We start from the raw sequence: 26,467 nt of genomic DNA on the forward strand, positions 1-26,467 counted from the left end.
ATCCCAGTTCCCTCTCCCTCTTTCCCTCTCTCCCGCTCTCCCATGCCCCCCCCAACACCCTCCCCTCCCATCCCCCTCCACTCAACATGTAGGGTGATGCCTTCTAGGAGGGGTCATCTAAATCTGTCAAGTCATTTGGAGTAGGGACTTCTCCTAGTAATTTTTGAAGTAATTTTTAAGAGTCTGGTAACAATCTCTCCTAACCAGTACTTTTTGTGATCTAATTTTCTGTAGACCTATTTTATATCCCAAGTAATTGATAGAGTCTCCTCTTTGTATTTTTTTTGGAGGCAACTTGTAATCCCCACAGAGGTAAAACTTCCTTTACTTTCTCAAACATTTTTTTTTTAACATTTCTAATTTAGAATCAGCCAACAGTGTATCGTCCATGTAATGGTAAATTATGGATTGTGAAAACTGTTTATGAATTATTTCCATAGGTTTTTTTGCACAAAATTTTGGCACAAGTTGGGGCTATTTAGCATTCACTGTGGCAAAACCTTCCATTGATATATCTTGACTGGCTGAGAAGTATTCTAGTTAGGTACCATGAATGCAAATTTTTCTTCATCTTTTTCTTGTAAAGGTATAGTGAAGAAGCAAAGCAATCTTTTAAATCAATTACTATAATAGGCCATTCTTTAGGTATCAGAGAAGGCAAGGACATTCCAGGATGTAGAGAGCCCATTGGCTAGATAACTTTATTGATGACTCGCAGGTCCATAAGCAGTCTCCATTCCCCAGATTTCTTTTTGATAATAAATATGGGAGAATTCTAAGGGCTGGTAGGTTCTTTGATATGTCAAGCATTTAGCTGTTCCTGAACCAGCTTTTCTAAATCCTCTAGCTTCTCAGAGGTCATAGGCCATTGCCCTACCCAGACAGGTTCATCTGTTAGCCATTTTAAGGGTAGTTGTTTCCTGCTAGTTTGGCACTTGTATTTTTTTTTTTTACAATATTTTTTCTATAACCATGAGTTTGTTTATGGTTCATATCTAATACTGGAGGAATGTTAATCTGTGTCTTCTATTGCTGCAATAGATCATGACCCCATAAATTTATTGCTATATCAGCCACAAAAGGTCTCAGCTTCCCTCTCTGTTAAAACTGCCTGTAACTCCGCTTCAGGAGACCCAACAGCCTCTTTTGGCCTCCATGGGCACCTGTACTCAACATGCAGATAAGACAGTCTTTTATCACACACACACACACACACACACACACACACACACACACACACACACGAAAAATAAAGCAAAATATTTTTTAAAAGGTGAGGAAGTTAGTGACTGGAGGCTTTCCATTGGAATGCATATTGGAACAATTGACTAATCTTACTTCTAGCTTTGCTACCTGGCTGCTATGAGGTGAGTGGCTTCTACTGCCACAAACCACACCATGGTGCCTTATCACAGACTCAAAAGTAACAGCTAATTGGATCTCAGAAACCACCAAACTCAACCTAGGGATATATCAGCTATGAAAGCCCACAACAGATGGTGTGCATATTTTGACATGAAATGTGCAAATATTTAAATGTATATTGGTAAATGAACATGTTCTAGCTACATATAGTATATAAGGAAACTCTTCCTTAAATTGGAAGTATAAATTTTAAAAAGCACATTCATGGTTCATGGGATTGCTGGGTATTACAATGGATTAAAAGCTGCCTCTGTGAAATTCAGTGAAAGACAAGAGTCACAGTAAAAACCAAAAGACTCTACTTTTAGCAGAAAAAGAATTGAAGAAAAAAGAAATAAGCCTATATGGAACTTTTGTTTCCAAAAGGAGCAGCCAAGCAGGCCCTGTTGCAGCACCTTGCTTGCACCAGCTCAAGGACAAAAGTAGCAGCCAGTGAGGCACTGTTGGACATAAAACTAGAAAAACAGCAGGCAGGAGCATGTCATCCCAGTGTACAGAGATTCAAGCAGTGGATGGATTGATGGCTGGAGCAAAACAGAGTGAGTAGAAGGAAGCTGAGATCAGGCAGAGGAGTTTGGAGCTGAGATTCTCCCTGGGCATCCTGTAGACAATTGCCTGAGCAGAAAACACCCCTGTCACTGCCTTGGTGAACCACAGTGAAATATCTTCTGTACTGTCATTCATGCTCCTACACCATGCACTGTGTTTCTCATTCATACTTTACTCTCTTCTTTTCTCATTTCCACAATTCTGTCCTCATTTTGCTGTTTAAGTAATTATGAAAACCCTTAGCTCTAACAACCTATGAAGTATTATTTTCCCCAGTACTCTAGTGATGCTATCTCTGAACCATGTTAAGGGAAAAAAGGGAAAATACACAATTATTTTCTACTGAAAGTTAGCATCAATATTTCTGTCAAATTACTGTATTTGTTATTATAATTGACTCCCCCCATAAAGATATTAGGAGAACTCATGCTCAAAGATTGGTAGAATTAATATTGTGGAAAAGACCATACTACCAAAAACTATTTACAGATTCAGTGCAATACAGAAATAGGACTATCCTAAATTTTATATGGGTTCATAAAAAACAGCATATAATGTTTTATGTATTTATATTATTTTTAATAACCCAATAATATTTTAAGAGTTTGTATGGAAAACTTCAAAATACCAGTATATTAAAAAATCATAAAAACTGTCAGACAGAAAAATAGGTAATATAATATAAAAACATTAAAAACTTTTCAATTGAGATATTTTGATGATGCATCTCCTCTCTGATCTCCCCCAACTCCCCACTCATTCAACTCCATGCCCCTTTTTTTCTCTCTGTTTAAAAAACACAAACAAAACTGAAAACAAATAGAACCCACAAGAGACACTCACACATAAAGCAAAAGACCAATAAGACAAGAAGAAATATGATATAAAAGTTTTACAAAAATAACACTGAGTTTCTTGGGTATGGAGTCTTCCCCAAAGCCAGACTCCATTGGAAGAATTTACTGTTTCCTTTGCTAGAAGGTGTCAACTGCAGATAGCTTTTTGGTTAGGGGATCCCGAGCAAGATTTGTTGTATTATGTATAGTTAATAGAGTTATAATTATACCCAACTTACCTCTGTAATTCCTGTGGCCCACTCTATCATGTCCTCAGATAAAGATAATTGTTGACCAAATGGGCCATATGGGGAAAACTGTCCAACTTTCACCTTAAGTTCAAGACCTTCTGGAAAGTTCCAGTAGTTGAGAATGTCATAGTCTGCATTCAGTTTCATTTTCTCATCCAAATTCACTTGTTCTCCAGCAGGATTAGTAAACTGCATGTTCTTCAGAAATGGGTGCAGCTAATATATATATATATCAGGGTGAAGACAAATAACCCAAGTGTTAGGGAAAGTCTCATATTGTTTAAATCCTTGATGTATAAAGCAAATTTAACATAAGTATCAAGAATGTAGGACAAATGGCAGCCTATAGATAATTAAAATGTTATAACATTTCTGAAAATATTAATCTGGCAATTGTCAGTTTGTGTAAAAAAAGTTAGCTATATCTATTTATTTTCAGAATTAATCTGTCTTGTTTTGCTTTCTATTGCTGTGATAAAAGCTCACATGTTGCAGTCCATTGTTGAAGGAAGCTAAATCAAGAACTCAAGGCAGAAAACTAGAGGTAGGAATGAATCAGAGGCTATGGAGGAATGCACTTATTGACTTATTTTACATGGCCTGCTCAGCTTTCATTCTTATACAACCCAGAACAATCTGACCAGGGATTGCACTGTCCACATTGGGAAGAACTCTCCCACATCAATCATTAGTCAAGAAAATGCCCCGCAGACTTGCCCTCAGGCCAATCTGATGGATATAATTTCCAACTGAGGTTACCCCTTCCCAAGTGACTCGTATTTGTGTCAAATTGACAAAAAGTAAACTGACATTGCCCAGAGAGTGTCTGAAATGAGGCTTTGAATACCTTATTGTGTGAGATGAGATTCTTTATGTAAAGTGTCAAGAGCAGTTTTAATATCACTTAAGTAGTTTTGGGGGCAGGGATATAACTCAGTTGATAGAATTGCCTAGCATGAGGGAACTCCTGGGTTTGATCCAAGTTCTTCACAAAACTGGGCACTGAGGTTCATCCCTGCTATCTCAGCTTGAGTGGAGGCACCTCTCACGATTAGATATTGCTCTTCTTAGGAACCAAAGATTGTTAGGCCAAAATACCAGTATTGGGTATAGGAGAATTTCTTATGAGTTGTTTGCCAGGGGGTCCCAGGGAGTTCCCTCAAACAATACAGGCTGCTGCCATTGCTTCTAGTTGCCCATAACTGAGATACTATTGTTCAAGACAGTAAGCTAGAACTGAGCTGGAAGCTCTTCCTCCAGGCTAGCCTTCAGTAGTGGATGACAGGGATGTTGTTGGGAAGCAAAATATCTAGCTGCAATATCCTTGATTATAATAATGATCTCCCTGTCAAGACATGCTCACTGGTATAATTGTATCATGAATTTTATGGTGAATTTGAAGCACATACCATAGGAGAAAATTCATAGCTGCTAGTTATGTCTGAAGAGGTCATTGACCCTAAAGGTAAAATGTCCTTTTGTTATTTTGCTAAGTGGATGTGGTGCCAAAGTCCTTTCTAAATACTTATGTTTACACTATAGATTAGTGCTGCTTTCAGTAGTCATTAGAGAAATTTCTTGGAATGAGCAGATGTTTCAACTAATCAAAGCTAAGAACATGTGACTGAATCATAGAGTGGTTTGAATGATGAAATGTCCCTCATAAACACAGACATTTGAGCACTTGGTCCCCAGCTACTGTTACTGTCTGGGGAGGTTTTGGATATACTTTTTTGCCAGAAGAATTATGCTGCTGGTTGTGGGCTTTGAGAGTTTCAAGATTCATACCTCTGATTGAGGTAGAGGGTGTGAGCTCTCAGTTTCATGCTCTAGTTGGTAACCAAACCTATTGCTTGCTGCCATGCTAGCCTCAAAATTGTGGACTCTGAACCTCAGAACTGTCAGCCAAAATAAACTGTCTTCTAGAAGTTGCCTTGGTCACAGTGTTTTATCATAGCAATAAAAAACTAATTAACACAGAAGTTGTTATCAGGAGAGAAGTATTGATGTGAAGAACCTAAACATATTGCTTTATGGAGGAATGTGGTAGTCTTTGGAACTTTGGAATAGAAAGCCATTGAATGCTGTAGGCAGAGATTAAAGGGACTTCCTAGTAAGAGCCTGGAAGACAGCGGTGCTGAAACAGTGTGTACTGTTGGGGCAGTTCAACAGGCTACAGAAAGGGACAATGGCAGCAACTGGCTTAGAGGCCATTCCTATGATACTTTGGTGGGGGGGAATCTGTTTGCTTTTGCCATAAAAATACGCCCAGGGATAATTTAAAAAGTTATGGACTAATTCCTTTGATGAAGGAAAGTTTAAGACAGTCTAATATAGAATCCCTGGCATCATCATTATTAATAACTCTTACATAGATCTAGAATGAAAACTTGCAAGTGGGGCATAAAGAAGTAAAAAAAAAATATTTGGAGAGAAAAAGAACACTGGGAAGCTTAATGTTGCAAACAAGGCATATGTTAAAAGAGAGGCTGTGGTGGTTTGGGAGATTAGTGCCATTAAGAAGAGTTGTCTGTTTTGGAATAAAGAGAAGGGTGGTCTCAGATCTTTGATATGCTTCCAACTTGGGAAAGAGCCTAAAATAATTTTTTTTTTTGCTCTCAAAAAGCAAGTGAACAAAAGCATTGTTGCTAATGTGAATGAGAGTGGGGGGAGGGCGCGCTCTAAATTGGTGGCCAAATTTGGCCATGTTTTCTATGTGGTGCTGGCTTTAGAAACATATAGGGTGTAAGAGTAATTTGTCCTCTGTGGTTTATGAGAGTTGCCAAGGGGCAGGCAGCATGTTGTAGAGAAGTCCATGTGTGTAGATCCCGATGGAGCAGGAGCCCTGAGAGGCTGTTCTGTGAAGCTGTGAATGTGAAGCCTTGGTTTCAGTGGAGATACTGGAGTAGTCAGATATGTGGGAAATCTGTCAAGGAAGCCGCATATGGGGAGTAGAACCATCCCATAAGAAAGGTGTATGCTGCTGGCAGCAAGGCTGGAGAGGTGGGACCCTTTGAAATGAAATTTGCAGACATCAGACAAGGAACTACAGGATTTGGTGTTTGTTTTGCTGGGGTTTGGTCTTGCTTTCGACAAGAATTTTATTATAATGCTCCCATTTCTTCCTTGTAATGGTAATATGTGTTTTGAGCCATTACATATTGGACATATGCAACTTTTTTGATTTTATGGGGATTTATAATTGAAGAGATTACATTGAGTCTCAGAAGTGACTTTGGACCTTTAAATAGTTTTGAACCTGTGGGAGACTATGGGGAAATTCGAATTATGATATGGCCATAAACCTTTGGGGGCTAGGAAGTGTCATGTGGATGTTTGACTGAGAAACATTTCCCACAGGCTCAGATATGCGAACACTTGGTTTCCACGTGGTAGCACTGTTTGGGGGCATTTAGGAAGTCCAGTCTTGTTGGAGGAAATATGTCACTAGAGTTTGGTTTTGAGAGTTAAAGAACTTATTCAACTTCTAGGTCACTCTTTTGCCTCCTGAGGTAAAAGATGTGAGCTTTCATTTTTCTGACACAGCTTTCCTGCCTGCTGCTGTACTATCCACCATTATTGATATTTACTCTTTGGAAATATAATAAAAAAGAAACCCTGTCTTCTATAATTTGCACTAGCCATGCTGTTTTACATAGCAACAGAAAAGTAACTAATAGCAAGTGCTTGGTCCTGAACAGGACATATGTATCATTCACACCAAGGTTCAGCGTATATTGTGGAAGACAGGCCCAAAGAAGGCAAGATCCAGAGGATGAGAATTTTGGATATGACCCTGTTATTGCATTCATGAATTTATTTCAGTTGTTATTACCTACACTAGTTCTGCATGAAATTATGCTCATCACCATCCATTATCCAGTGGGGGAAGAACTCATACCTGACTGAAAGATTACTGGCAGTCAGTGGTTACTGTGTGTGTGTGTGTGTGTGTGTGTGTGTGTGTGTGTGTGTGTGATTATTTTCTAATAATAGATTGTCCATATTTAGGTAAATAACTCCCACTCATGCTTATGTGAAGAATCATGATTAAACTCAGTGAGTCATAAAAGGTGTGATAGTGGGGGGTGGGCCTATTGGGAAGAGGTACCAGCAGGAGCAGGAGGAGATTAGATAGCTTAATTAGGGTGGAAAGACCAAAAATTTATTATAAACATATAATATGTAGTAAATGATCAAAAAATTTGAAAAGCTATATACTAGGAATCACAGAAAAAAAATGATTTCCTTTCTCTGTCATTTAAGGAGTTCATGAGGAAAGCTGGGGCCTTCTGTTTGATCATGGTTTTAAATTACTAGATCTTGGGAGTGGATTACCAATTGGTACAACATTGGAGACAATGATTTACAATCTTCCAGACATTTAAATACCCAATAGTTCAACAGGGAAAGTAGGTACCCTCCCATGTCTGTAACTTCTTGTTTAGAGCTAGTCTTGCGCAGATCCAGCATAAGTAATTTCAGCTGCTGAGATTGCCATGCCGTGTTTTTAGAAGATGGCATTTTGCAGCACTTTCCTTTGTCTTCCAGTCCCAATATTCTTTCCATCCTCCTCTTCTGCAATGTTCTCTGAGCCTTAGAGAGGTTGTTGCAAATGTCTAGACTGAGACTTAACACTTATAAATCACTTATTCTCAGCAACTGGGCAGGTGTAACTGGACTGTAAAGAGCGGCTTCTCACACTAAAGCCGAGATTAGCATTGCTATCTAGCCTTAACCAGATATTTAAAAGGCAGTTTGGTACTATGTAAATTTAGCTAAACAATAATAAGTTCCCCATTAGGGCTTATGATATCCTTGGTTACATATTTTTGACTAGTTTTATAGTACTATTCCAGGGTTCCCAGCTGTGTAGTAGGATTTAATTACACTTAGAGACTGCTTACCCCCCAGAAAAGCAGTGCCGCTATTGTGCAAATGGGCACATCTTTCTTGTTCAGCAAGCTGGCATTAAAGCTTACAGGCTTCACAACTAGGTAACATCATTGTCTCAGTTTATGTTCTACTGCTGTAAAGAGACACATGACCATGGCAACTCATCAAAAAAAAAAAAAAAAAAAAAAAAAAAAAAAAGCATTCAATTGGGGCTAGCTTACAGTTTCAGAGGTTTAGTCCATTATAAGCATGATGGCATGCAGGCAGATATGGTTCTAGAGAAGGAGTGAGAGTTCTATATCTGGGTCAGACCTGGCATCAGGAAGAAATGAAAGCCATTGGATTTGGAAACCTCAAAGATTGCCCCCAGTGATACACTTCCTCTAACAGGGCCACACCTACTAATCCTTTCAAATAGTGACTAAGCATTCAGATGTATGAGCCTGTGGGAGTCATTTATATTCAAACCATCTCATTCCACTCCCTGCCCCTCATAAGCTTATAGCTATATCATAATGCAAAATGCAGTTAGTCCAACTTCAGAAGTCCCCATAGTCCATCCCAGTCTCGAAACTCTTTAAAAGTCCAAAGTTCAAAGTCTCCTCTGAGACTCAAAACACTCTTAATTGTAACCACAATAAAATTAAAATAAAAAAGTAGGCCAAATACTTACAACATATATTGGTATAGAATATATATTATTATTCCAAAAGGAAGGAAAGGGAGCATAGTAAGGAAATACTGGTCCAAATGAAGATCAAAACTCAGCCAGGCAAATACCAAACTTTGCTTCTCCATGTCTGATGTCAAAGTAATTTTCAGATAGCCAACTCCACACCCGGTTAGCAGTTTTCCTTGGCAGGTATCACACTCATCTTGAATCTACAACATTTTTGGGTTTCTAATGAGTTACAGACTCAACTTTCATAGCTTCTCACAATGACCTCTCTGTGCCTCCATTCAGGGATACCCCTGACACATGCCTGGCTTCAGTGACTTTTCTTAGTTATAGAGGGAGAAGCCATAATCCCTTTCTTGTGTTTTTGACTCTAAATAAAGAACTGTGTGGCATATGCTGTAAAGTTCTATTGCTTGCTGAGGCTGGAACATGGTATTTTTGTTGTTGAATTGCTTCATTTGCATCAGATTTCTGTTTTGATAACTTCTTCCTCCTCCTCCTCCTCCTGTTTCCTGACACAGGGTTTCTCTGTGTAGCTCTGGCTGTACTGGAACTCAGTCTGTAGACCAGACTGGCCTCAAACTCACAGAGATCCTCCTGCCTTTGCCTCCCGAGTGCTGGGATTAAAGGCATGTGCCACCACTGCCTGGTGGTTTCCTTTACTTTTTAAGCTTTTCTTTAATTCCTTTTCACAAGTTGGGATCTTAGCTGGATGGGGTCTCTTCCTGAGGTCACCACTCCCTTTATTCCATTTAGCATCAAGCTTTAAAGATTCTTTTTTTTATTATTATTTTTCTTATTTTATGTGTCGATCCCAGTTCCCTCTCCCTCCCTCCCATACCCTTGACTCCCCTTCCCATCCCACCCCCCCACTTCACAGGGAGGGTGATGCCTTTCAGGATGGATCAACAAAATCTGTCAAGTCATTCGGAGTAGGGTCTAGGCTCTCTGCCCTACCTCTAGGTTAAGGGAGTATCCTTCCATGGGGAATGTGCTCCCAAAGTCCTTTCATGCACCAGGGATAAATCCTGGTTCCACTGTCAGAGGTCTCATAGACTGCCCAGGATTTCTAACTGAGACCCATGTTCAGGGGGTCTGTGTTGGTTTCCCAGCTATCAGTTTGGGGGTCCATGATCTCCCCCTTGTTCAGGTCAGCTGTGTCTGTGGGTTTCTCTAGCCTGATCTTTACCCCTTTTGTTATCACTCTTCCCTCTCTGCAACTGGATTCTAGGAGTTCAGCTCAGTGTTTAGCTGTGGGTGTCTCCTTCTGTTTCCATCAGCTACTAGATGAGGGCTTCATGATGGCATATAAGTTAGTTATCAATCTCATCATCAGGGAAGGACATATAAGATAGTCTTTCCACTGTTGCTCAGATTGTTAGTTGGGGTCACCCTTGTAGGTCTCTGGACATTTCTCTAGACTACGTTTTCTCTTCAAACCTATAATGGCTCCCTCTATTATGGTATCTCCTTTTTTTTCCACTCTCATCTATTAGTCCCCTGACTCAATCATCCTGGTCCCACATGTTCTCCTCCCCTCTTCTTTCTCCTATCTCCTTCTCCACTCACTGCCCCCCCCCCACTCCCAATATGCTCAGGAGCTCTTGTTCCTTTCCCTTTTTGTGAGGGACCTTGTATGATCTCTTAGCTTCCTCCTTGTATCCTAGTTTCTCTGGTGGTGTGAATTATAGGCTGGTGATAATTTGCTCTCTATATAAATTCCATATATGAGTGAGTACATACAATGTTCTTCTTTTGTGACTGGGTTACCTCACTCAGGATGGTTTCTTCAAGTTCCATCCATTTGCCTGCAAATGTCAAGATTCCATTTTTTTTTCCTGCAGAGTAGTATTCTATTGTGTAGCTGTGCCACATCTTCTTTGTCCATTCTTCAGTTGAGGGGCATCTAGGTTGTTTCCAGATTCTTACTATTACAAATAATGCTTCTATGAACGTAGTTGAACAGATGTCTTTGTTGCATGGATGTGAATCATTTGGGTATATGCCTAAGAGGGGGATTGCTGGGTCCTGTGGTCGACTGATTCCCACAAGCTTTTCTTTAATCTTTCTTATCTCCCTGAGCACAGGGCTTAGCTCCATTACATTTCCTGTTGATTCTTTTCTCCTTAAACTGTACATTTTTAGTTTTCCTTTCTTAGCTTACTTCTTTTTCATATAAACCTGTGTAACAGTGACCACTAATAACCACACAACAGAGTCCTTACTAGGCTATCATTGAAATATCCTCTGCCAATGCCGTTAATTCAGAGCTCTTAAACAAATTGAAGACTATAGACTATAGTCTAGACTTTTTTTTAAAAAATAAGAGCAGAAAGCTGCCACATTCTTTTCCAAACTATCACCAGAATGGTCTCTAGACCATTTACTAATATTCTTCTCCTCGGAAACCTTTTGACCTAGGTAAGCCATCATAATCTGCATTGCTCTCAGCATGACTGTATTCCATGCTTCTATAGGATGGCCCTTTAATTCTTGCTTAAAACATTTAACTGTGTTTCTAATACAAAGCCACAAAGTCCACATTCTGCCTATACAAAGCATAGCTAGGCCTGTCATAGCAATACTCTGCTCACTGAACAGGATAAGAAGGAAATAGCAGGTAGGAGGAGTGATTGAGCCAGATTACCATGGGGAAATTGGATTGCTTCTCCCCAATGGAGGTAAGAAAGTTTGTGACTGGAGTGCAGGAGATCCTTTTGGGTGGGTGTCAATTAAAGTCATTGGGGAACTGCAACAGCTTAATCCAGGAAAGGTGACAAAAGGCACAGAGGTATGGATCACATTCCTCCAGCAAAAGAGCCATTGTTGTTGGAGGAAAGACATAATGGGTAATACAAGAATGTACTAATAAATATCAGCTATGGTCACATGACCAGTTACAGAAAGGAGAATTATAATTATCTTAGATAGGGTTTTAATTGCTGTGGAGAGCCATCATGACAATAGCAACTTTTATAAAGGAAAAGATTTAATTGAGATAGCAGCTTATAGTTTCAGAGGTTTAGTCCATTATCGTGGTGAGGGGCATGGAAATGTGTAATCAGATTTGGTGTTGGCTACATTTTGATCAGAAGGCAACAGGAGATAGATTGTGTGTCACATTGAGTGAATCTTGAGCAAAGGAAACCTCAAAGACCACCCATATAGTGACACATATAGGATGGCATATAAGGTAGTCATCAATCTCATTATTGGGGTAGGTCATTTAAGGTCGCCTCTCCACTATGCTTAGATTGGTCAGTTGGGGTCATCAGTGTAGGTTTCTGGACATTTCCCTAGTGTCATATTTCTCTTTAAACCTATAATGGCTCCCTCTACTATGTTATCTATTGTCTTGCTCTCATCTATTTTTCCCTCAACTCAATTTTCCTGCTTCCTCATGTCCTTCTCTCCCCTCGTTTTTTCCCCTTCTCTTTCTCCTGACTCCCTCTCCCCTCCCTGCCTGCTCCAATTTTGCTCAGGAGACCTTGTTTCTTTCCCCTTTTGTAGGGGACCATGTATGTCTCTCTTAGGGTCTTCCTTGTTTCCTAGCTTCTCTGGCAGTGTGGATTACAGGCTGGTGATCCTTTCCTATATGTCTAAAATCCATATGAGTGAGTACATACCATGTTCATCTTTTTGAGACTGGGTTACCTCACTCAGGATGGTTTCTTCTAGTTCCATCCATTTGCCTGTGAATTTCAAGTTCCCAATGTTTTTTTTCCCTGCTGAGTAGTACTCCATTGTGTAAATGTATCACATCTTATTTAACCATTCTTCAGTTGTGTGGCATCTAGGCTGTTTCTAGCTATTACAAATAGTGCTGCTATGAACATAGTGGAACAAATGTCTTTGTTGCATGAATGTGCATCTTTTGTGTATATCCCTAAGAGTGGAATTCCTGAATCTTTTGGTGGACTGAGTCCCATTTTCCTGAAGAACTGCCATACTGATCTCCAAAATGGCTGCACAAATTTGCACTCCCACCAGCAGTGGAGGAATGTTTCCCTCTCTCCACATCCTCTCAAGAATAAACTGTCATTGGTGTTTTTGATTTTAGCCATTCTAGCAGGAGTAAGATGGTATCTCAGAGTTGTTTTGATGTGCATTTCACATATGGCTAAGGATGTTGAGCTTATTCTTACATGTCTTTCAGCCATTTTAGATTCCTCTTTTGAAAATTCTTTATTTAGTTCCATACCCCACTTTTAAATTGTATCATTTTGTGTTTTGGTATCTTCTTGATCTCTTTGTATATTTTGGAGATTAGCCCTCTGTCAGATGTGGGGTTGGTGAGTATCTTTTCCCATTCTGTGGGATGGTGTTTCATCTTCTTTACTGTGTCCTTTGCCTTACAGAAGCTTCTCAGTTTGAGGAGGTCTGATTTATTAATTGTCGATCTCGGTGTCTGTGCTACTGATGTTATGCTCAGGAAGCGGGCTCCTGTACCAATCTTTCAATGGCACCTCCCACTTTCTCTTCTAAGAGATTCAGTGTGGTTGGATTTAAGTTGAGGTCTTTGATCCATTTGGGCTTAAGTTTTGTGCATGGCAGTAGATAAGGATCTAACTTACATGTGTCCATAAGTTGAAGCATATTCTTGGCTCTTTTCCTCTAGCAGTTGCAGGGTATCATGACTTATGTTGAGTTCCTTGATCAATTTGAAGTTTAATTTTGTTGAGGGTGAGAGATAAGGATCTAGTTTCATTCCCTATATATTAAGGTCCTGTTTTCACACAGCCCCACTTGTGAAAAATTCTGCCTTTTCTACAATGTGTGTATTTGGCCAGAGTCCATGGCAGCACGTGCCTCATCTTTGGATCCCATCACCTCAGGTGCTCTGCCAGAGTTAAGTCTGGGACCAGTTCAGGCTGAATTCCTCCCTCTACATCCTTCCTTGGGAACTCCCTGGGTTACCTCTACATCTCGCTCCCCCCTGTATCCTGGCCCTGGATAATACAGTCCTGGTACTCTGCTCCATATACCACCCAGAGCCTGCCTTCTCCTCACCTTTTTGTCCTGCTGGCCCGCTGCTCCAGGTGAGCATTGGGCCACAATCCCTGGAACTTCCTGGGTCTGCCTGAGCACACTAGAGCTGCCTTTCCATGCAGGACTACCTTGAGGCTACACTCCCCTCATCCATGGATGCCATCACCTCTGGTGCTCTGCCAGAGGATCACCTTGAGGCCACACTCCCCTGATCTTTGTACTCCATCATCTTCCTTTTGCTGGAGGAGAGACCTTCAAGAGAGCTTGGATCATCCAGAGTTGCAGACATCGAACTCCTGACCCACTTACACCCACTGGGAGAACAGGGTAGAGAGAGAAAGACTCCACCTGAACCCACTGGAAGAAGCTACGGGAAGATGGCAATACAAGAAAACACCCAATAACAGAAAGACCAGTATGACAGCACCAGAATCTAGGGACTCTACACCAACTAGATCTGAACACACCAAAGCAGAGGAAGCAGAAGAGAATGACTTAAAAAAAATAACTTCATAAAAATGATAGAGGCCCTCAAAGATGGTATGAGAAAATCCCTTAAAAAATAGAAGAAAAAACAAACAAAAAATTGGAAAAAATAGGGGAAAAGACCAAGCCCCCCCCAAAAAATGCAAAAAATGAATAAATCTCTTAAAGAAAATAAGGAAAGTTAAGAAAAAACTCTACCAGGGAACTTCTGCATATGATAAACACCTTTAGCAAAGTGTCAGGATACAAGATTTAAAAAAAAAATCAGTAGCCCTACTATACACAGATGAGAAAGGGGCTGAGAAAGAAATCAGAGAAACATCACCCTTTATAATAGCCACAAACAGTATAAAATATCTTGGGGGTAATGCTAATCAAACAAGTGATTTAAAGAAAGAAATTAAAGAAGATACCAGAAATTAGAAAGATCTCCATGCTCTTGGATAGGCATGATCAACATAGTAAAATGGTAATTGCCAAAAGCAATCTACAAATTCAATGCAATCCCCATCAAAATCCCAGTACATTTCTTTACAGACCTCTAAAGGACAATACTCAACTTCATATAGAAAACCAAAATACCCAAGATAGTCCAAACAACCATATAGAATAAAGACTCTTCTGGAGGCATCATCATCCCCAACTTCAAGCTCTAATATGGAGTTATAGTCCCGAAATCAGCTTAGTACTGGAGCAAAAACAGACAGGTAGACCAATGGAATTGAATCGAAAACCCTGACATTAACCCACACACCTACGAATGCCTGATTTTTGACAAAGAATCTAAAAATTATACAATGGAAAAAGGAAAGCATGTTCAACAAATGGTGCTGGCATAACTGGATTCTGACCTGTAGAAGACTCCAGATAGATCCATATCTATAGCCATGCACAAATCTTAAGTAAAAATGTATCAAAGACCTCAACATAAATCTAGCCACACTGAACCTCTTAGAAGAGTAAGTGTGGTGTACCCTTGAACTAACTGGTACAGGAGACCGCTTTTTCAACATAACAGCAGTAGCACAGACACTGAAATAGACAATTTTTTAAAGGGGACCTCCTGAAACTGAGAAGCTTCTGTAAGGCAAAGGACACAGTCAACAAGACAATAACAGCAGCCCTCAGAATGTAAAAAAATATTCACCAACCCACCTGACAGAGGGCTGATTTCCAAAATATACAAAGAACTCAAGAAGCTAGTTACCAAAACACCAAATAATCCAATTAAAAAAATGGGTTACAGAACTAAATAGAGAATTCTCAACAGAGGAATCTAAAACAGCTGGGAGACACCTAAGAATATGCTCAACATTCTTAGCCATCAGTGAAATGCAAATGAAACTCTGAGTGAGATACCATCTTACTCCTATCAGAATGGCTATAATAAAAAACACCAAATACTGTTTATGATTGAGAGGATGTGGGGAAAGGGGTACACTTTTCCACTGCTGGTGGGAGTGCACACTCATACAGCCCCTTTGAAATCAATAGGGTGGTTCCTCAGGAAAATGGGAATCAGTCTACCTCAAGATCCAGTAATTACACTCTTAGGCTTATTCCCAAAAGATGTACTTTCTTACAACAAGGATACCTGTTTAACTATGTTTATAGCAACATTATTTATAATAGCCAGAACCTGGGAGCAACTTAAATCTCCTTTAACTGAAGAATGGACGGAGAAAATGTGATATGTTTACACAATGGAGTACCACTCAGCTGGAGAACAATAAAATAAAATAAGCAATGGAATATTGAAATTCGCTGGCAAATGGATGACACTAGAAGAAACCACCCTGAATGAGGTAACCCAGTCACAAAAAGACAAACACGGTATATGCTCACTCATATGGCTTTTAGACATAGAGTAATGGATTTCCAGTCTATAATTCACACCGCCAGAAAAGCTAGGAAACTAGGAGGACCATCAGAGAGACATACATGGTTCCCTGAAGAAGGTGAAAAGGACAAGCTCTCCCAAGCAAATTGGGAGCATCAGGGCAGGGAAGAGGGAATGAAGAGGAAGAGGAGGGGAGAGTAGGACATAAAGGAGCAGGAACATAGAGTTAGAGAAAGTATAAAGGAGAGCAAGAAAAGAAATACTGTAATAGAGGGATCAATTATAGTGTTTAAGAGAAATCTGGCCCTAGGGAAATGTCCAGAGATCTACAGGGATGACCCCAACTAACAATCTAAGCAATAGTGGAGAGGCTATCTTAAATGCTCTTCCCCGATAATGAAATTGATGAGTACCTTATATGCCATCCAGAGACTTCATGTAGTAGCTGATGGAAGCAGAAGCAGGCACACACACACAGCTAAACACTTAGCCAAACTCTTGGAATCTAGTTGCTGACAGGGAGGAATGATGAGCAAAGGGGTCAAGACCAGGATGGAGAATCTCATAGAAACTGATGACCTGAACAAGGGGAAGCTCATGGACTCCAGGATGATATCTGGGAAACCAGCATAGGACTGACCCAGACTCCCTGAATGTGGTGTTAATTGGGAGGACTGGACAGTCTATGGGGCCTCTGGTAGTGTGTCAGTATTTATCCCTAGTATACAAATGGGCTTTGGAAGCCCATCCCACATAGAGAAATACTTTCTCAGCCTAGACATGGGGGAGGGTGTGGGCTCTGCTCCAAATGATAGGACAGACTTTGAAGACTTCTCATGGAAGGCCTCACCCTCCCTGGGGAGCAGAAAGGTGATAGGATGGGGTTTGGTGGTGGTGGGGGAACATGGGAGGACAGGAGGGTGTGGGAACTGGGATTGATATGTAAAACATGTTTGTTTATAATTTAAATAAACATTATATACTGAAAAAAAATCACATCGCTGAAACTATGAGCAATCCAGTGGGAGACACGTTACCTGCCAAGCTGAAAATATCAGCTCTTCTGCTTTTCTTATTGGATTTACTTCTGTTTGATGAAGAAGCATCTCATGAAGGCTGTGGGCCACCGCATACACAGCATTGTATGTGTTATAAGCGTACTCAGTCATGACCATATCAAAAGCGTTCCTAGGTGACTCATGCAAGGAAGCATTAGGTGCACAGTTCTCCAATGTAGTACAGTCATCATCAGCAAATGAGCAGTTAAAAAAGTAGAACCAGAACCGTGTAAGGTAAAAATCTTCTGGGTATTTGGAAGGGTGAACTGTTCGAGTAAAATTTTTGAAACCAGAGATTTCTTTGTGGTGGTGTGAGAAAATGAGGCTCCCATGGAAGGACTGCAAGATGAAGTGCTTTGAATGGAGGGTAATATCCCATTCTGAGGTCATGATCCAGACTTTCATGGTAACTAAAGTATGTTTTAAATAAAATAGGAAGCCTCTCAGAAAGTCACTGTCACCATAGGTGATGATCACATTTGCTGATGACTTCAGAAGCCTTGTAGGATTCAATTTTCTGCTTGCTAAAAAGGATACTTTACTGACTGGGAGCATTTCCACAAAATCTATACATATTCTGTTTCTGTCCATTTCTGCCCCCAAGTCTGAGATTATCTGAACACCTTTTTGTCCTTCAGACACAATCAACCCTACCCAATTCCAGTGGAAATAATTCAACAAGGAGACAATGCCACAGGACAAGGACGTATCCTTGGAGGCCATTTGATAGAGATCAGGAAACTGGTCATGATTATTCAGGTTAAGATCAAAAGACCCAATGGTCAGCTAAAAGCAAAAGAAGAGAGAAGCAGAATTAGGAGGAAGCGTAATGTACATGCCCAATCATGACAGGCTTTTAGAAACAGCTAGAATGATGAAGAGTATTTGAACATCACATCTGTATATGTGTGCACATATGTCAAAAGTTAATATTGGAATTCTTACTCTGTCATTCTTCACTTTATTTTTTCTTTTTCTTTTGAACATAGGTCTGTAAGTGAATCTGCAGCTCACTGTTTTGGTTTGCCCGAGTAGCCTATGAAGAACTCTTTGCTTTACCAGAACTGAGGTTAAAGCTGTGTACTGACAAGGCCAGATTTTATTTGAGTGCTAGAGATCCAAATACTTTACTCCTAAAGCTACCTCTCTAGACCATAATACCATTAAAATTCTGGTATTCTGCTTTCTGAGAGCTTTTTAGACAATTCCAGATCATGAAGAGTTCCAGGTAATCACTGTCTGCCCCTGCCTTCCTCTTTCCTCTGTGTTAAATGAAGAAAGCATGGACATGTCACCAAGTCACTCAATACTTAGTCTTTGGGATTATAAACTTTGTCAGTGCATAAGCACAATTTTCTTTCACCACCTTTTGCCACTTTGGAATGGCACCAAATTTATAAGTATTTTTATGTCTCTCCACTCTACTCATTCTCACCTGTGGATATTTGTAGAGTTCCAACAGTGTCGCTATATGGGAAGATATTATCCATGATACTCCTGTGAGTACTGCAACAGACTTCACTTCTCCCCTACAGGAGTAATTAGGTATATACTTCTTTGGCCCTGATAGCCATGTGATGCATCTATCCAATGTCCACCATTCATTGTATAGGACATTATAGATATCATATCCCAGAGACACATTGGGCAAAAGATGGGGGTTCTGGTTGATCTCCTCAATGGCAAAAACCATTGCCAGGACAATCTGGTAGTTCTTCAAATTTAACCTGAACAGAAGACACAGATTATTTATGGGTGCTGTGGTTTGAATGTCATGTATCTCCCATATACTCATATCTGGACACAGTCTTCAGCTGAGTATATTACTGGAGGCTGTGAATCTTTCAAAAGATTGAGGCTCACTGGAGGAAGTGGGTCACTGGGGAGAGACCTTTGGACTGTATATCATGGCTTCAGTTCCAGCCAATCTCTTGTTTTCTGAGTTAAAATACAATGTGACCAGCCAAATTCCTGCTCCTGCCATTGTGCTATCATGTCTTACTGGACAAGATGAATAGTATCTTTCTGGAAGTGAAAGTCAAAACAAACCCCTTTCCATTAACTTGTTTTTGTTATGGTATTTTTTTTTTATCACAGTAATGGAAAAGAATCATTAACAAGAGGAAAAACATATACTACATTTGTTTCTAAAAGAAAAAAGCAACACAAGATAACAGAGTTTAAGTTGATAACACATATGCTTTTAAGCCTTACAGTAGTAGCTCTAGTCAAAACAAAAATTTGGAAAAACTGAAAAGCCTATTTATCTCTGAATACTGGAGGTATGATGGAGGGAGGTAAAATCAGAAAGTTTTTAGAGATATATGCATATTTAAATTAGAACTGAGAATTGCCTTTAAAGCATTATAAATATCATTTTCTAAAAAAATAAAAATAAAAATCGAGAACTAGACATCGTGGTGCATGCCTTTAATTTCAGAATGTAGGAAGCAGAGGCAGAAGATCTCTGTGAGGTCAAGGTCAGCCTGGTATACACAACAAGTTCCAGGGCAGCCAGAGCTGCATAAAGAGAAGTTGTTTAAACAGAGAAAGAAGGAAAGAGAGAGAACTAGATGTTTGAACTGGCCTTCCACTGTAATCAGATTGGTGACTCCAATTGTCATCATAGACTCTTTGTCTGATGGAAGAAGATACAGAGATCCACAGCCAAGCACCCGGCTGAGTTCCAGGAGTTCAGTCAAAGAGTGGGAGGAGGGATTACATGAGCAAGTGGGCGGGTGGTGGTCAAGATTACAATGGAGAAACCCACAGAGACATCTGACATGAGCGTGTAGGAGCTCAGGGACTCTAGATTGACAGTTGCATGAGACCAAACTAGGCCCTCTGCATGTGGACAACAGTTGTGTAGCTTGGTCTATTTGTGGCGACCCTGGCAATGGGACCAGGATCTATTCATGGTGCATGATCTGGCTTCTTGGAGTCCATTCTTATGATGGGATGCCTTGCTAAAAATTAATGCAGGGGGGAGGGGCTTGGTCCTGCCTCAGTATGCCTGTCTTTTTGAAACCACATGGGAGGCCTTACCCTTTCTGAGGAGTGGATCAGAGGTAGGTTGTGGGGACATAGGGTGTGAACAGGAGGAGAGGAGGGAGTGGAAAATGTGGTTGGTATGTAATGAATAAAACATTTTAAAATAAAATACCATAAAATAGAAAGAAATCCAAAATTACAATTTAAAAGTTCCCATATTCATCTCAAAAAAGCAAAACACATTTAAAAATGCACCCAGAACTTTTATTTCTGAGAAGAATAGAGGAAGAGCTGTTGCTGGAGGTTTTTCTTGTCTCTCCAGGTGTCACTGTTCTTCTTAGTCCCAAATAAGCACACAGATGCTGTATTAATTGTAAAACTTTTGGCTGATGGCTAGGGCTTCTTATTAGCTAGCTCTTTCTTAATTATTATCCCATTTTTATTAATCTATATATTTCCATGTGATCTTGGCTTAATGGAGAAGGGTATGGACATGTTACTCCTTTTGGCAGCTTCATGGTGTCTTGTCAGTCTCCCTCTGCCTACCTTTCCCAGAATTCTCATCTCATAGCTCCCCCCACCTTTCTGCCTCTATTAGCCAAACAGTGTTTCATTCATCAAAAAATAATAGAAATATACATACATGCATACATACATACATACATATGGACATCCCACAAAGAAGCAAAAGGATGGTTGAAAACAAACAAACAAACAAACAAACAAAAAAACAGGAGCACTGAGAGATTAACCAAACACAACCTCAGGAATTTAGTTTTTGGCAGAAAGAGTGAAAGTAGAAACAATATCCAAATGCTAAGCTATATAAGAGAAATTCTCCTGAAATACTACCTCCAGGAGAAGCACATCTCTCTATATATAAGCCATATTTTGTACTATTCACAGAAGCTAAGTTATGAAACTAAGAGTAGTGTTCACTAACAGAGCAATGGATAAAGATGTGCTACACATGTACAATGGAATTTTATTCAGCTATAAAGAATGAACGTATGTTACTTGCAGGAAATGGATGTAATTGGAAATAATCCTATTAAGGTGGATTAAGTCAGTCTTAAAAAGACAACTATCATGTCTTTTTCCATTGATAAATCCTAGATTTTACATAGATATGTAAAACCATATATGTATAGATGAAATGAAAGTAGACATGAAATCATGACATTTTCACATAAATAGAACTAGAAAAAATCATCCTGAGTGAGGTAACTCAGATCCTGAAAGACAAATATGGCATGCATTTGCTGATATGTAGATGTTAGCTGTTAAATCATTGATAATCAAGCTACAATACATATAACACAAGGGTTAGGTAGACAATATGGGATTGGGTGGGGGAAGGGATGGATCTCCCTAGAAAGGGGAAATAAAATAGAAAGTTATGAGAGGATTATTGTGGACTGGAATGGGGTGCTCAAACAGTGACAGGGGAGGGAAGAGGAGATGAGGGAGAAAATATGGGGGAGGGACAGCTAAAACTATGAAGGATCACAAGAAGCCAATACAGTAGATGCTTCCTATAATATATACATAACGAAAGTGTTCTAAATGAAATTGCCAAATGATGGTAATACAGAGGCCAAAATGGATATCTCTTGTCACCAAATGCTACATCCAGTACCAGGATAGGTTATACTAATTGTGTTAACCTAAGCTGTTGCCAAAGCTATTCTTTAGTCTCCACAAACTGGTAGAAAGGCACTATTGCTGAAGACAGATTCTATACAACTCATTGAAAAAGGAGAAGTCAGGGTGGTGCCTACCTAGAGATTTTATATCTATGGACTTGAGGGTATTTTGCATGCTATTAGAGGAGAAAGGTAAATACCAACCCAGCTGCAAACTCTTCCATATACAATTATGGCCTGTTTTCAAGATAAGCTGGTACAATAGTGGTTGGAGTTAAGGCCCATACCACGAGGTAGCATCCAATGCTGCTTGGGTGACTAATAATCTGGGATCAGACAGTCCAGGGACATAGATGAAAGCCAAATACTACTGTTCTTCTATAGTTTTGGTTGTGAACCTAACCTTTAATGGCTGAGCCATCTCTCCAGCCCCATTGTTCTCTTAAAAGAACATAGTAATAAAATGACTCCTAATGCCATTCTGCTAAATTCATATATCTGGTTCTTGCTCAGTCATCATCAGAGAAGCTTCCTCCTACAGCAGATAGGAACAAATACAGAGACCCACAGCCAGACAGTATGTAGAGAATGAGAGACCTTGAAAACAATTGTCCTTGTCTTAAAAGAGATGTCTCCATCAAATCTTTCCCCTCAGGGCTCAAGAGTGTAAGAGCCAGAGGTGATAGAGGACACTAAGGATTCAAGGTCTCCTAGACATAACATGGCTGGTGCATATATGAACTCACAGAGACTGAAGCAGAATGTACAGGGCCTGTGCTATGATGGGTAGGGAAGAAGACACATTTCCCTACCCTAAGTCAGAAGCCCAGTTGAAATCTAATAAAGCTCTAGACTTCTTCCAGGACTTGCTCTACCTGCAACCACCTACAGGTCCTTTCTGCACTGCCTATATAACCTCACTATGTACCCAGACTTTCCATCTCTTACTTCAGGGTCTACCCTGGCAAATACCCTTGACTCTCCTTTCCTTCCTCACAACCCACCAGATCTAGATCATGTCCCACAACTAGTATACCTCATGCTTATGGATCGGTAGAAGTAGCATCATGAAAATTACCATTCTACCAAAGGCCCTTTATAGATTCAATGCAATCCCAGTCAAAATTGCATCTCATTTTTCTCAGGAACAAATACAAATTCTATCCTAAAATTTAAAAGGAACACAAAGCAATACTGAGAAAAAGAATAATGCTGAAGAAATTACAATTCTAGATCTTAATATATATTGGAGAGCTATAGTAATAAAAGAACATGGTACTGACACAGGGCAGGCATGTAACCCAGTGGAACAAAATCAATCCCAAACTTGAATGTATGTAACCCCAGCAACTTCATATTTGACTAAGATGCTAAAAATTCCTATTTCAAAGAAAAGAATCTTCAACCAATGGTTCCAGGAAGACTTGGTGTCCACATGCAGAAGAATGAAATTAAACCTGTATCTATTAACTTTATCAAAAAAACTCATTCAAGTGGATCAATGACTTAAATGAAACACTAAAACTTTTAGAAGATAACATAGGCAGTATCCTCTATAATATAACTGTAGGGAAGGACTATGCTGTTTGTTGAAGAATTAAGGCTAACAGTTGATAATTTGGCCCTTCATGAAACTAAGTCTTCTGCATAGTAATAAACCAGGTGAAGAAAAAGCCCACAGAGTAAGAAAGTCTTTGCTAACTATACATTTAACAGAGGTTTAATACCAATATAAATACAAATAACTCAAAGAAGCTAATAGAAATAACTCAAAAATAAAAATAAAGATTATTTACTGCCAATAAACTTTTCATATTCTCATGCCAAAGTCTGGTATTGTGATTCTAGGCAATACTATTGGATATTATTCAGTAACAACACAGGCTGGAAGAAGGTCAGGAATGGTGAAGAAATAAGAATTGAGTCTCAGAAAGGAGAAGCTAGAATTAAGGAAACTAGAATACTTTTGTTCTTTTTGAAGCAAAGAAACTAGTAAGTAGAAATAGTAAAATAGTAAAAATAAATTACAGTTCTTGGGATATGAAGTAGAAAGAACATTATGAAGGATATAGACAGCACCAATGTATGTACACATAGTATTGCTAGGCATTATCTATTCAAAAATAAGGCAGACAATGAAGAAATGAAAAAAAAAAATGAACTTACTGAAGATAATAGGTCATATTACTTGGATCCTCAGTCACAGAGTCTAAAACAATAGTAAAAAGTGGTAAAAATGCAGCAATCACCATCTCCCCGTCCTTGTACACACTGGGTTTTGTTTTTGCCCCACAGTAAGAACGGTCTAAAGAGTAGACATAACTGGAATACTGCAGGACCAGGAACATAAAAGGCAGGAAGAGCATCATGGAGATATTTACAAAGTCTAATTCTGCATAGAGTTCAAACTTTTCAGAGCCAGTATACATACCCCATGCATTTGTGTTCATTCATGTAAATTCCAATTTTGTTGTTGACTCTGACAGCCACCCTCATTCCCATAGCTCCTTCAATTCAGTTTCTAATATCCCTTGGATGATTCTGAAAAATATTCTTCCCTGGAGCGTCACATATGCGGTCCTACTTCAGGTTAAAAAAAAAAAAAACACAAAATGGAAAACATGTTTGAGGCTCATCTTCTCCAGTCCCAGGTGCCATGATGTCATCCAGTTCTGCTGACAACAGGGCTTCCTCTTGAGATAAAGTCCTCCTGGAAAGACTTGACTAAACTGGCATCAAGAAACTTTTACCTTCAGCTATGGATGGAAATATTGTCATGAGGGATGGGGATATAGGTCAGTAGATAGCTATGTTTTACTTTATCATGCTCAAGCCTTGGCTTTATTCCAGCACCACATAAACGGGCATTGTTATAAACATCTGTAATCCCAGCACTGATGGACCAAAAGGCAGGGAATCAGGAGGCCAAGATCATCTTTATATACATAGGATGGTTGAGGTCTACAATTACTAGAGATTAGGTCTCAAAAATGTTATATACTTCTGTGTGTCCACAGCATTTGTTTTACCCATTTTTTGGTGATTTTCTTAGAGTATGTGGGGTATCTATCCCTTTCTCCCTCTTAAGCAGAAGAAAATGAGCTGAAAATATTAGTAAATTATTCTACCACTAAGAATATTGAGAACAAAATACATGGAAGTATCTTTATTGCTCTGGAGTACAGAAAAATATCAAGGAATTGAAATTATTCAGTGTGATAATGATGTATCCATTTTGGTTTATAAACTGTGTCATCATGTTCTACTCCATGTAAATATTTAATAATATGGGAAATCACATGCTTAGTATAAAGTATGGAGTATATGGAACCTATCTGTCCTTTGTTTTCAATTTTCTTCTAACATAATGCTTTGAAATAGAGACTACTAGTTTGTTTTCTTTCTTTTTCATTCTCTCTCTCTCTCTCTCTCTCTCTCTCTCTCTCTCTCTCTCTCTGTGTGTGTGTGTGTGTCCATGTTTGTGTGTGAATGCCATGTGGAGTTCAGAGGTTGAAATCAGATGTCTGTCTTCCTTAACTGCTGTCCATCTTATTTTGTTCAAAACAGGGTTTCTTAGTGAAACCAGAGCAGTGTGATTTAGGTAGACCAAATGGGTAACCAGTCTCTGCCTCCCCAAGAAAGTACTGTAACTACAAGTGTTTGAATTTTTATGTCAGAACTGGGGAATTGAATTCAGGTCCTCATTATTTTATGGTCAACTGAAGACTTAAAATCAGCTTTCTAGTGGAGAAAAGTTTTAGGTACAGAATAAACAATGGATTTCAATTTTTTTCATGAAAGTATTTATTTGTACCACTCTCTAATTTACAGTACTGAATATTGAATACGGTGGCTCCTACATGTCAGGCAGGTGCTTTTTCATTAAGGGATATTCCTGGTCCATAAATCCTTATTTGGTGTCATGCTATGAGGTTGAAACTTTGGGTTTATTGGTTGAAATAAAAAATAATGAAGACTTTGGTATGTATTGGCTTTGGCATTGTACTGCATGATACCCAGTGCATATATGGGAGATTATGGCTGATCCAACATATTACGACTCACCACACTCAAACATATCTCCTAAAATCTAGGGGAAATTTATTGTTATCTGGTGTTTGGTATCTCATCAATGCATATATTAAAATTTGTATCTCTGACTTTATGGCCTTGTTTGGTATCTCACATTTGTAGCTGCACTTACATTAGGGTGAGGTCCTCGGGATGGACTCCCAGACTGTATGACAGGCATCCTATATGGTTTGGAAAGACTGACAGAATATAGAAAGAGAGAATGGAGTGATAGAGCTGCAATGCAGGAATTGCTGATATTCAAGGGTGTTATACCAGGTCCTATAAAAGGCAAGATGAATTCTATCTAAGGGTTCAGAGGATGCATAAGACAAACAATTGAATATTCTATATTTTAAAAATAATTTTTATTTAAATTTGAAACTAGCTTGTTTTACATATTGATCCCAGTTCCCGAACCCTCCTGTCCTCTCCTGTTCCCCTCACCAACCTTCATCCCATCCCTTTTCTGCTCGCCAGGGAGGGTGAGGCCTTCTATGAGGAGTCTTCAAAGTCTGTCATATCATTTGGGGAAGGTCCCTGGCCTCTCCCATGTATCTAGGCTGAGAGAGTATCCCTCTATGTGGGATGGGCTCCCACAGTCCATTCATACACTAGGGATAAATACTGGTCCACTACCAGAGGCCCCATTGACTGCCCAGTCCTCCCAACCAACACCACATTCAGGGAATCTGGGCCAATCCTATGCTGGTTTCCAAGCTATCAGACTGGAGTCCATGAGCTAGCTCC

The 26,467-nt window shown here is 39.5% G+C and overlaps 1 protein-coding gene across 1 annotated transcript in view; it reads right to left on the minus strand.

Moving 5' to 3' along the window:
- LOC127237085 (vomeronasal type-2 receptor 116) overlaps positions 1-24,015 on the minus strand; it is a 36,058-nt gene extending 12,043 nt beyond the window's left edge. Inside the window, exons 1-4 of the mRNA XM_051205120.1 lie at positions 23,813-24,015; positions 18,445-18,736; positions 16,989-17,795; positions 3,050-3,277 (exon numbers count right to left, since the gene is read on the minus strand). Coding sequence (XP_051061077.1) covers positions 3,050-3,277; positions 16,989-17,795; positions 18,445-18,736; positions 23,813-24,015 — 1,530 coding nt within the window. The remainder of the gene's footprint in view (positions 1-3,049; positions 3,278-16,988; positions 17,796-18,444; positions 18,737-23,812) is intronic.
- Between the last annotated feature and the right edge of the window lie 2,452 nt (positions 24,016-26,467).

This window comes from Phodopus roborovskii, unplaced genomic scaffold (assembly GCF_943737965.1).
Source record: "Phodopus roborovskii unplaced genomic scaffold, PHOROB, whole genome shotgun sequence".
NCBI lineage: Eukaryota > Metazoa > Chordata > Mammalia > Rodentia > Cricetidae > Phodopus > Phodopus roborovskii.